Source organism: Populus trichocarpa, chromosome 3 (genome assembly GCF_000002775.5).
Source record: "Populus trichocarpa isolate Nisqually-1 chromosome 3, P.trichocarpa_v4.1, whole genome shotgun sequence".
Lineage (NCBI taxonomy): Eukaryota > Viridiplantae > Streptophyta > Magnoliopsida > Malpighiales > Salicaceae > Populus > Populus trichocarpa.
In genome coordinates this window covers 15,970,607-15,983,083 of record NC_037287.2, presented here as the reverse complement: position 1 = coordinate 15,983,083, position 12,477 = coordinate 15,970,607, and the positions used below count along the sequence as shown (strand labels likewise).

General features: G+C 33.5%; 2 protein-coding genes across 3 annotated transcripts; one reads left to right on the top strand and one right to left on the bottom strand.

Annotated features, from left to right (window-relative positions):
• The first annotated feature begins 252 nt into the window (after nt 1–252).
• On the top strand, nt 253–3,619 carry LOC7497507 (uncharacterized). The gene is made up of 3 exons (XM_002304536.4): nt 253–650; nt 2,179–2,327; nt 3,158–3,619. The coding sequence occupies exons 1-3, from the start codon at nt 474–476 to the stop codon at nt 3,294–3,296; spliced, it is 465 nt and encodes a 154-aa protein (XP_002304572.1). The 5' UTR covers nt 253–473; the 3' UTR covers nt 3,297–3,619.
• A 4,038-nt stretch (nt 3,620–7,657) lies between these two features.
• LOC7465333 (dof zinc finger protein DOF4.6) lies at nt 7,658–9,766 on the bottom strand. Of its 2 annotated transcripts, none has more exons than XM_002303642.4 (2): nt 9,484–9,766; nt 7,658–9,053 (listed from the first exon to the last, which is right to left on the bottom strand). In XM_002303642.4, the coding sequence occupies exons 1-2, from the start codon at nt 9,505–9,507 to the stop codon at nt 8,238–8,240; spliced, it is 840 nt and encodes a 279-aa protein (XP_002303678.1). In that variant the 5' UTR covers nt 9,508–9,766; the 3' UTR covers nt 7,658–8,237. The 2 variants fall into 2 exon arrangements, with proteins under 2 accessions (XP_002303678.1, XP_024452064.1); XM_024596296.2 differs by lacking the exon at nt 9,484–9,766 and adding an exon at nt 9,165–9,466.
• Nucleotides 9,767–12,477: the final 2,711 nt, after the last annotated feature.

Genomic DNA, 12,477 nt, shown 5'->3' with positions numbered 1-12,477 from the left:
GTCCTTTATCGTGTCTCTCCTTTAAGTATATTCATCGCTATCAACCAAGTCATTGGGACAAGTTTTTAACTGTATCTCAAACAGTGTTTTTTTTTTAAAAAATTATTTTAATATGTTAATATTAAAAATATTTTTTAAATAAAAATAATATTATTTTAATATATTTTTAACCCAAAAAAATATATATATTTTAAAAAGAACCAATACCGTACTTTTAAATATCATGTTAATCCCTGTGTTGGTGGCGACTCCTATTGGTTCGAACCCTGCCCATTCACACCTCTCTCTCTCTCGCTCTCTCAATCTTTCAAAGTCACCATCTTGAAACCAAAAAAAGAGGAAAAGCCATCATCAAAATCTCCTCTTTTTTTTGACTGAGTCACCGATACTTTATATTTTCTAATCTGGGTCTCGTTTTTCCCTTTGTTAAACTCATTCTCTAACCTTCTCCAACAACAAAGAAAACCAAAGAAATGTACGTTAAAGCTGAGCCAACGACAGATGTGAATAGGAACACGGAGTGGTTCACATATCCTGGAGTTTGGACCACTTATATGCTCATCGTTTTCATGTCATGGCTCCTTGTTCTTTCCATCTTTGGTTGTTCTCCTGGGATGGCTTGGACTATTGTCCATTTCTGTCATTTCGCTGTAAGTTCTCTCGTTTGTTTTCTCGCTTACATACACAGTGCCTTCTCTATTGGGTTTGATTTGTTTGATTGAAACTTTCATTCCTTGCTGATTCGATGAGATAGTTTTGCTGCTGTGTTCTTTTTGGTTTTTGATCTGTTTTATGTTGGATTTGGATTTGTGGTTTTGTTCTTTCATTTCTTTTCTTCTTGTTTTTTTCTTAATGAGATTTGAATGTGTATTTATGGTGTCGAGACTCTGATAATTTATTTGGTTAAAGGGCTAGGTGAAGCTGATCATGGAGTTTGGGATTAGGGACAATTTGTGTCTTGTTAGGGCTCGTTGTGAAATAGCTTAAGATTGACTCATAGAAGAAGAGCCTCAAAATTATTTAAAGTTTGATTTTCAATTTGCTTTGGTAAGTTCAATAGACTTAACCTGAATGTTAACATAAAGGAAATTAAATGTGACTTTGTATTGCCTAAAACTTGGTAGAGCATGTGAATGGGTGATATTATACAAGAATTAAGCCAGATGCACATCACGCGAACAATTTTCATTTTAGCTAACTCGAATGAAGGTATTTCTGACAGTTATAGTGCAAAAGGATAGATTTCAAATTTATATGTTTTTGATTGAGGAAGCTGGGGTTGACACGCTAAGGGACTCGTTTTCCAATATCATTTAGCATCAGAACAAATTCCTTTTTCTAAATGTTGAGATTTCTAGAGAATCAAATAGGTTCCCTTAATGTTAAGGTCATGGACTATATATTTTAGGATCTTATCTTTGCACGGGTTTTGGATTTAACTTTCTAGAATTGTTCTGAAGTACATCGATTTTCTTACACCTTAGACATGATAATTGAGGCTAAACAATGAAATATATTGCCCTGAACGTGCGCAGGCACATGTGTTCTTGTGTGTTGTTTTTTTTCTTTTTTTGGGTGGGGTTGTAAATTGTGTTTGTATCTCTTTTGATGAACCGGAATTAGATAAAGGTTTTAGAAGATGCTACAGTTCTTGTTATAGCTTTGGTGCATGGATCACATGACCTGATCATTTTGTGGGAGGATTTGTTTGTGCTTCTTCTTATAGCCGATGAGTGTTAATCTGCTAGGTTCCTAGTATCTAAATAACCAACTTAGTGATTAGCAGTTGTCTACCATTGTTTTTTTCTCTGACCTCTCCAAATGGATCTCTTTTTTGTCCTACGCAGATAGGTAAAATAATATGTTTCTACAGTCTTTTACATAAAGTATATTTGCATATTTTACGTTGTTCTTTCAACAATAATATCAGCCAAGCTATGAGTAAAATTTGCTTTCATTTGTTTCATGCTACTTGAGATATTTGCTTTGCCTTTTGGAAAGAAAATTTGATCTCCTGCAAGAGACTGATAGAAATATTAAACAGTTTGTCCTGTCCAAACCAATTAGATGGAAAAGAAACGGATTTGCCATTAATTTCCCTCTGCATTCTCTAATCTCTTGCTCTTATTTTGTTCTCCCATTGATATATCTTGCAAATGACTTTTCTTTCTACTTCAGGTTACATATCACTTTTTTCACTGGAAGAAGGGAACTCCCTTTGCTGATGACCAGGGTATCTACAATGGATTGACTTGGTGGGAGCAAATAGAAAATGGCAAGCAACTCACACGCAACAGGAAGTTTCTGACCGTTGTGCCTGTAGTGCTGTGAGTATATTGTTCTTCATTATATAAGCATTTTGATTGGACTTGAAATGGAAAAATGTGGAACATACTTGTTTACATTTAATATCTCTGCACAGATGCCTATTTGATTGGTTCAATATGGTAAGGGATTTGTACCGTGTTCTATTGATTGGTTGAAATTATTTGGCAGTTAGTTTGTAATTGTTCAGTAGTTTATGTGTCTTAGAGTGTGGATAATTGGGATGAGGTTTCGTTCAGCACCACAATTCTTTGTTGTGTTCTCTGTGTGTGTGATAGAGAGAGAGACAGAGAGTTGTGGGATGGGAGGGCCTCTGTAAAGGTGGTATGTTGTTGGGAAAAAGTTCCTAAGATGGTGTTTTTTCCTTACCAAGTACGGGGTAGGTTCAACTGCTTGAGTCTCTACTTGAGTTGAACTGAAGTCTTTTGAATTGATTTGGATTCTTTCCTTCTGAATCTCTGACATTTTGACTTGATTTACTTGCTAAGCGTCTCCTAGAAGGATCTTAGTAATGATTGCCATGGTTTGCTACAAAGATGGATTTATCTGTCACTGGATAGTTCTTTGCTTTTTTCATGAGTAACTGGTCCCTTTTCAGGCTTTTGAAAAGGGATTGTTTCTTCTAAGAAAAGTCTTAACTCTTTTGAATTTTTGTCTTTTCCATAGTTCCTAAGGTGAAATTGTTAAGATTTTGTTTATTTGTTTACTATCAAGATGTGTGGCAGCACTCTTGCAATTATCATTGTGAACATAAGCTGACTGAAGGAGTTTCTCTTTCCAAAATAACTGTCCTTTGCTTAGCGCCTATGGCCTTATATATTTCATTTGGCAGGTATTTGATAGCCTCGCACACAACAGACTATCAAAATCCAATGCTCTTCTTCAACACATTGGCTGTATTTGTGCTGGTTGTTGCTAAGTTCCCAAACATGCACAAGGTTCGCATATTCGGAATCAATGCTGATCATTGAAATGCAAAGGAATTCATGCTTGGTTTACTCCGGTCATTAGGATTGATTTTTTCACGTTCCAATGTAATGGTAATGTCCCTGTACAGATACTGAAACTGGAAGGGTTATTATTATATCTTTCTTTCTTCTTTTTTTTCTTAAAAAATTATGGAGTGAATATATATATACGTCACTAGGTTACATGCTTGAAGAAAAGTGTATCAACACATTTCTTCTTCGTACCAGCAGATATATATCATCTTATTTTTTACTGTTTCCCCTGTATGGTTAGTGGTTACTCAAGCCATTTAATAAAATACTTCCCAAGAGGGATCAAAGTGAAACTGAGCATTGATCATGGAGCTGAGTCTCTGGGTTTGAAAGCTTAACTGGTCACGTTTTTATTTATTTTTGAGCAGGTTAATTCAACTGATCACATTCAATCAAAAAACTTGATTCTGGGTTGAATTTTTCCAGCTCATAATTAGAGGAGGTAATAAATATATTCCGTGCAGACTTAGGGAGAGTGATGAGCACAACTGCCCATGTTCTGGGTGAATCCTAGAAAATTAATGGTTTAAATTAACCAAGCTTGGCTGCTGCAAAATTTTGCCACAATTGAAGATGCGAAGATAAGGCACCCATATCACCTGTCCTGGTAAAGACGTGCAAGTTGCTGATTATTCATCATCAAGGGAATATTTGCAGGGCCCAAGTAGGTTTTGGAATATCGTTGATGGCTGTACTCGATGCCATCTCTGTTACAGCCAGTGAAAAACACCGTGTCAATTTGTGCAAAGTTTCGGCTAAATAACTTTAAAATAAAATGAAATGAAATGATAAGAGGAGAAATCAATTAGAAAATTATGGAGATAAAATGAGAATTAAATGAAAATGTGGGGTTAATGTGTAATTAGTCAAAACATTGACCATACAACCCCCCCTAATTGCCGGCTAGAAGTAAGAAGAAAGGAAGAGAAACAAACAAAATTGAAGAGGGATTGAGAATTACCACCCTTAAATGCTTTAGTAAGAGAGGGAAATTTGGGGAAAATATAAATTGACTTAATTGAGTGAGGATGACTTGTAATGAGAGTTAAATAAGTGAGAATTAATGAAGAAAGCGCGATAATCTTAAAGGCATTCATGACCGGACAAGGGTGCTAATTGATGTATAATGAAAATATATTAATTCAAGTGAATTATAATTTATCAATCTATAATGATTTTTCATAAGTTTAGTTACATAATATAACATAAATTAAATTGATTATGTCATTGTGAATCAAAATCTTAAGAATGATTGTAGAATTTAGAAATGAGAATCATTGTGATTGATTGCTTTTGCATATAAGGAGGAAATTAATGGAAAATATATATTTTTATCTTATTACACTATTGTTAGTGTGAATTATGATAAATATTTGTGATGAATTGAAAGTATATACGACTATGCTAATATTTTGGAATGTAATTTGGTATGAATTCCTACAATGAGCATGTTTTTTCCTGAAATTGTTTTGATTATTTTAAATTAATGTGAGCTGGGTTAATAAGTTTTATAAAGTTGTATTTAATGATGTTATAATGTAAATGACATGGTAATGATTGTTTTGAAAAGTCAGAAATTAAATAAGAATGTTTGGTTTATCGTAAAGTCATAGAAAGGAAAACTGGACAACCTCATCTCCTAAAATACGGAGAAAATAAGGGCATGAAAGTGATAAAATTTGGGATATGTTTTTTCATAGAAGTTATAGCATGAGGTGTTACTTTTCCAACGAGACTGACCTTACTTAATTTGAAACCCTAAAACTTCATATACGAATCAAAATCTAAGGGGAGGTTAAGCTAAAAATTGTAATGGATAGTTTTGACAAATTACGATAACAGGTGGTTTGAGCGCGTTAATGAGACTAGTTTTGACAAATTCCTGAAAATAAAACTAGTACTCAATAATGAGCAAAGGAACTAGCTTCCTTATAATGAGATTAGTGCCCAGCATTATCTTTCCGGTAAGGGGACTAATGCCCGGTAATGGGTGGAGAAACTAATTAACTAGTGAGAAAAGTAGCGCTCGGAAAATAGACATAAAGACTTAATTGTCTAGTGATCGGTTATCTCTCAGAAATGATAAAAATAAATACCTGAATGAGTGAGTGAATACCCAGAAATGAATCGGTAACTCAGGGTAAAGCGTGACAATAATTCGTATTGAATTGATTGAGACTAATTGGTTTGTAAAAGAAATTATTGATAGGGATATAATATAGTTGCAATGAAAGTAAAATTTAAGGTTGTTTCTTTTATTTATTAAGTAACTTTGCCATATTTATGTTGAATTAAATTATAGGAACTTCGTATCATTATTGTTAAAATTAATGATCATATAATTTGTAATTTTTTTTTGTAATATCTACTTGGCAGGTAAGAAATGAGAAAATCATTTTTTTTTGCCACCTAAACTAATTAAATTGAAATATGCTAATCAACTTTTATGATTTATAACTCTTTGTTATGGTAAAATTATGAATGTATATAATTAACTCATGATGCTTTATAATAATTTACATATTTATTTTATATATTTATATGATAAATAAATTACAATGATGAAATGTTGGAATATAAGATTAAAGGTTATTTTAATTCCATTGATATAAGAATATCCTGGATGATACTATGTTTAAATTGGTTTAATGATCACTGAATTGAGAATGGACTCTATTCAATAACTTTGGATTTTACTGAAATTTAACTAGATTTTAAAAAATAGAAATCACCCAACAGATGGATTAATCGAAATTATGTATAGATAATGTGTGAAAATTGGGGTTCTTAGAATTTGAGCCTTAAATTTTGCGTTAACAATGCAGATCCACTAGATCTCTTGAAAACTCCCACGCCAACACATCATAAAATTGGTGAGATGAAGTAATTCGGGCTTGAGGACACGTGGTTAGCTTAACTGCCCCTTCCGACAGAGTCCTATAAGCGATGCCATGTTTGGCAGTTCTCATTAATTTAGCTTGGAATTTAGAGCCACCTTACGCGCGAGAACCTCGTTTATTAATGTTGTTTTTAGCACCCAGAACTTGATCCAAAGCAGTAGATGCATATATATATATAGCTAGCATGGCTCATGACTCACCCCTCACTTTCTTTTTTGCCCAAATTGTGCATTAATATCTGCAACATTCACCCCTTCAACATGAGTGCGTGGAAAAGAGGGGAGGGGGTGCATGCCATATATATTGCATACGAATTCTTTTAAAATTGATATTGACTTGAATATTCACTGTTCACAGTCGCACAGCTATGGAGTACCTGTGGATAAAGCAATCAAATCCATTCAATCGGGAAGAAACCAAAATATCCATGAAATGCTTTAGCTGTTTGGGGGATAAATCTTATGCGCCGATGAGATATATATTTTGGTTCGATAACAATATCTGTCGTAAGATAAGATAACATGGATCCTAATTAATTAGAAAATTAAAAAAAAGGGTAATTAAGACTGGCCAGGTACTGACTCAAAGTTGAGAGTCCTTTTCCAAGAACAGCTCTGCCTTGCTGAGGAAACAGTTGAACATTTACATATTGGTTTTGTCAGGTTGAACCAAATATTGGCCGGAGATATATACTGGTTGCCAAACAGCCCATAGAAGAAGGCAAAGGGTAGGATTAATCAAAGGTCATGCATGTTGCATAAACTAGGCCTCTAAATTTGGCTGGAAAAACATCCCCTATATTAGAGGGTGGTGCCTCTAACATTTGCCCTAGTTATTATGCACACCAAGTGCCTTACAGCAAAGAAACGAAAATAAACTAATTTTATAAATAAAAGGGTCTAGATCTAGATGGATCATCAGACTTTTTTGTAGTGGGATGTATTATTCTCTTGCACACTTGCCTAGGAGAATGTTTGTGGGTCCCAACAAGAAGACCACAGAAATGAGGGCTTGTCAGATCTTTCTCAATCTTTCAATTAGAAAAAAAAAAAGAGGAAAAGAAGAGGTAGCATGGAAGCAATGATCATTCATGTGGAAGCAAGGCAGCTGTGAAGAGTGTAAGAGTCTTTAAAGAACTGTTTAATTTGGATATAATAGAATTCTCAGTAGTGAGCTTTTCAGTTGAAGCCTCTAATCTACACAACTGCGATTTACTTCGTGGAAGAGTTTTTTTTTTTTCCTTTTCTGGAATTACACTTGGAAGGATTAGAATTCCTACCTGGTTCCATCTTCTCTTACCCCCAACTTTTCTTTCTGGACTTATGCTTACTGTCTGCTAGAATCTCAGTCTTGATGAGACTAATACTCAAAACCTGCTTACAAAAACTGAGAGAAAGAGAGAGATTGGAAGTAGAAAATCCAAAGCCACCATTGCAATCCAACCGAGGTTTCAATAAGAATAATGCTAACAGCAACAATATTCCTGCTAAAATGAAAGAAACTAATGAACATATATAGCCTTTAATCTATAAAACTCCTTGTAAATTCTCACGCTATACATTATTTTTTATTATACCATGCCAACCAATGACACATAATATATAGTGGGTACTGGCCTTTCTGCTAGCTCTTCCTTTAAATGATAGAAGATATAATTAACACGAAGTTAAAGGGCACGGAGCATGCCCTCTTCTACTTGTTACCCTAAGAAAATTCTCGACTTAGCTTGGGTTGATCTTTTCTTCTATCATTTCACGGTATCCCATCAGTACTTTAGCCTTAATGAAGCCAAGCTAAAATGAGCTTCAAATTCCCACAAGTTTGAAGAATAAAGAAGACAATTGAAAGTAAAACAACAAAGCCGAGAGAGAGAGTAAGACGCCCATGTATCCTATCTGTTAGTAATGAAGAAATGCAAACCAAGTCACCCACCTTAAGAACTTACTATAATAAAGTTAAAAAAAAATCCAAAAAGAAAAAAAAAACCCTCAAATTATTTTCTTCATCTAATTTACCATGATCCTCCACCTAACATTCCAGTCCAATATCCTGTAGAATCACCATGCTCTTTATTATGCTCAATATCAGCCGTGCTTGAAACTTGCTTTAAATCTTCAAATGGAAACAAAAGTCTTCCATTAGTTTCCTGAACCCCTTGGAGACTCCCATAACAACTTCCAAGCCCATCCAAAGAGAAATTCAAGGTTGGTTTGAAATCGTGAAGAGGAAAACTTGATGTGTAAAGTGTGCTTGGATCTTGAACTGGCATAGGAAAAGAATTCAAACCCCTTGAGGAGATTCCAGTTAACAGCTCCAAAGCTGAAAGTTGGGATGTGGTAGTAGATGCAGAAGTAGAGGAAGATATTGGGTTCTTGTTGTTGTTTTCATTAATGCTCGGTACTTGAATCAATTCAGAGAAACTTCTAATACTTTGAGTGGATGGGAAAGCTAGGTTTAGATCTTGGCCTTCATGGATCTTAGGGTTTTGTGTAGAAGTTTGTGACAAACTTGTTGGTGTAATCAGATCAGGAAGTTTCTTTGAAGAAGATGAAGAAGAAGCTGATGATCTCTTGTTCTTTCTTGAACCTCCTCCGACCGGAATATTTCTCAGAGAACCCCCTTCTGTCCAATACCTTCTACAAGTCTTACAAAAGTACCTAGGCTGTGTAAGGCTGTAGTTGTTATAGTAACAGAACTTGGTGTTAGTTGAATTGCACCTTGGACAGTTGAGGGCTTGTTCTTTCTGAGGCCTTGCCTTCCTCTCTAAAGCAGGAGGCTTTGGACATGTATTCGTAACTATCTCTTCTATTGGTTTCACCACTATCTCCTATAAAGCACAAAAACAAGAAAAGAAACACCATTACTTGAAGATCAAAGAGCTTGAAGACAAACAAACAAACAAACCCCAACAAAAAAAAAAACAATTTAGCAACTTTACACTTTTCAACATTATATCAGCCCATGATCAAAAAGAAAAAGGCAAAAATACATAGCGCTCTTTCTTTTTTATCACATAAGCAAAAGAGAAAGCTAGATAAAGTGGTATATATTGATATATGGTGAAAGAAACAACCGATACAAACTAAATCCAAAAGAGTGGGGACTTGCACTTGCTAGCCAGCCATGAACACACACTCCATCACTCTTTTGCAAAAGGAGAACCCAACAAACAACAAAAAACATACAATTCATGTCCAAGAGTCTCAAAGAGATCAAGAGCTAGCCAAAGGGATATTATCATAGATCTGTCTATATACCTGTGGCCACTGAGCAGTATCCATGGATGAAATTTGAAGACGAGGATGTTGAGAAACAGCTAGCTAGCTAGCTAGAGCTTCAAACAATGAAGAAAAAGGATACCCTTTTCTTGAAACTGGTTTTAAAAGAAGGAAGAGGAATGTTTAGGATGGTTTTGTGAGAAAATCCTTTGTACCTCGGTGCTTTATGGATTATGTGCGTACGTACAAGAAAGAGGGGAGTGTTTGTGTGTGAACTGTGATTGATGGAGTCTAGTAACATATACTGTTATAATATCTCTTTTCTTATTCTAAGTATGAAATATTTGTCAACAATTTATATAAACATTTGTGGAATATATAAAACTATATATGAACGCATATAAATACATGTATCCTTTAATTTATAAAAAACGCAGTGGCTCTCTTTTTTTCACTAATTGAACAGGCCGAGAAACTCGGATTGCTCTCACGTTTTTGGGCCAGCTGATTTCTATCGACATCGTTGTGTGTGTTTAACGCTTTGGGTGTGGAAAAACATCCTTTTTTTATGAATTATACAAGAACATCTTGGATATTATTAAAGTTAGTTTTGTATTATTTTCGTTATTTTAATAAATAATATATAACTGTAAGAAAAGAGCATACAATTAATATTTAGAGTTCTATGAACCTGTAGTCTCAGCATGCTTTGTCAGAATATATGGTCACGTACAGTATAGAAATTGCACATCAAGTTAAAGAATATATAATAATAATTTTACCATTCTCACATTTTTTTAAAATCATTTCCAAAATTTAATAATTCTATAGTTAAGAACTCACTTCATAAAAGAAGTTATTTAGTACACAAATTCTAGATTAAGCATCCATGTGAAATAGTTTAGATTTTATTTTTTAGTATTTTTGAGAAAAGATGTATTACTCATAAATGAAAATTAAGAAAATCAAGCTGTTTGGAGTCATAATATTTGATAAGTTATAAATGCTCATAAACATTGAAATCACTTTAATTGATGCTACCAAACTCTAATAACTCCATGATCACTGTAAAGAATTGTACATGGAGTGTATAACTGAGTGAATCAAGATCCACCATTATGTGAGCTTGAATTCCTTTTTGGTTAGTAAATTTATTTGTAGTCTAGTAGGTAATGACTCCTGGAGCACCTAGCTAGTGAATTTTGGTAACAATTGTAAACTTAGTGACGATTCACGGCTATTTGATATTGGTGTTGAAATTGTGTTTGTCTTGAAAAAATATTATATTAATATTTTTAAGTTTTTTATCGTTTTGATATGTTAATATCAAAAATTAAAAAATCAAAAAAATTATTTTGATACAAAAAATACTTTTAAAAAATATAAAAAAACAAATCAATCAAGTTGTTTGGAGCCATAATATTTGATAAGTTATAAATGCTCACAAAAATTGAAATCACTTTAATTGATGCTACCAAACTCTAATAACTCCATGATTAGTGTAAAGAATTGTACATGGAGTATATAATTGAGTGAATCAAGATCCACCATTATGTGAGCTTGAATTCCTTTTTGGTTAGTAAATTTATTTGTAGTCTAGTAGGCAATGACTTTTGGAGCACCTAGCTAGTGAATTTTGGTAACAATTGTAAACTTAGTGACGAAAATATGATATTGTGGTTGAAATGATATTGTGGTTAAAATTGTATTTGTTTTAAAAAACATTAAATCAATAGTTTTTAGTATTTTCAAATCGTTTTGATATACTAATATATATTAAAAAAATTATTTTAATATATTTTCAAGTAAAAAAAATCAAAATAAATAAACAATCATATGACTTAAACATCCTAAATAACAGAACCATAGTTAACTAGAAGTACGAATGCATCAATCGAAAACAAACCTACTTACTATTCCGTTTATGTTTTGAAAATGTATGCTAGTAATAACTAACTAGACTAAAGAAAAACTCTATCTAACTTTGACTAAAAATCAATAACAAATATTATATTCAAATTATTTGAATTAAAACGAACCTGAAAGCCAACTGAAAATCCTCCTCGACCCATCGAATTGGGTTAAAAGTGACTAGACTGCACCAAACAACCTTTGTTTGCATCCCCTTCAAAAGCACCTTGACGAGGATTGCTGCCATTTTAGATGTGTGGCCCAGTTTTTCCCCCCCGTAAAGCCAAGAGAGATGCTTCTTTGTAACTAATCATAAGACTGGGGATCACACGGCAGTTAATTATTCAATATTGTATTGAGTAATTTTTTTCATTTCAAAATAACTAATATCAAAATGGACATTTCAGATGAATTGCAATTTTTTTTTTATTAGTCGCAAGCTAGCAGATGCCTGTGCTTATCACACAACCTTATGCTTTTATTATAAAATAATATCGTTATTTGATACTTTCCCATATATATCATTATAAAGTTTGATTATTCTAGCTAGTCCAGTACATGCTTAATTAATTAAATTCAATATGATCCCTAGACAGTCAAGGAAAAGCTTGATTACAAAGTACAATAATCGGTACAAGAGGTATATATATCGACGACAGACCCTTTTCATTTTCTTTTTCACAGAAGTCAGTGCTATTCAATATTCATTATCCTTGGAAGTTGGAAGCTCTATTTTGCTCTCTTGGTGCTTTATCAATGTATTCCCATGGCGTGTATATATTAAGGGGGAAAAAGAGGGTATTGCTGTACTAGCTAGCACCAACAATCTTAAATGGAGGTTCAATGGAGCATTCCAAGAAAGAAACCCATTGAAATTAAGTTATGTCGGAGATCTTAACAAGACCTTTGGTTTTAAGGGTGCAAACTTTAAGATGTAGAAAGCAAAGGTGTTGTTTCTACCTTAATTTTTTCAAAGTTGCCTATGTACTAATTAATAAAAGAACTTGAAAAGGATTCATGACACTAGTAACATGATCCATGAAAAAAATATGAGGCCTACCAAGCTAAGGTGGAAAAATATAAACAAGATGAGTACAATTGTTAGTATTATCTCCTCAACCG

Coding starts and splice junctions, on each gene's coding strand:
- LOC7465333 (XM_002303642.4), bottom strand. CDS start 9,507: ATGGATACTGCTCAGTGGCCACAG. Junction 9,054..9,483: donor ATACTGCTCAGTGGCCACAG/GTATATAGACAG, acceptor TGTGCTTTATAG/GAGATAGTGGTGAAACCAAT.
- LOC7497507 (XM_002304536.4), top strand. CDS start 474: ATGTACGTTAAAGCTGAGCCAACGACAGATGTGAATAGGAACACGGAG. Junction 651..2,178: donor TCCATTTCTGTCATTTCGCT/GTAAGTTCTCTC, acceptor TTTCTACTTCAG/GTTACATATCACTTTTTTCA. Junction 2,328..3,157: donor ACCGTTGTGCCTGTAGTGCT/GTGAGTATATTG, acceptor TTCATTTGGCAG/GTATTTGATAGCCTCGCACA.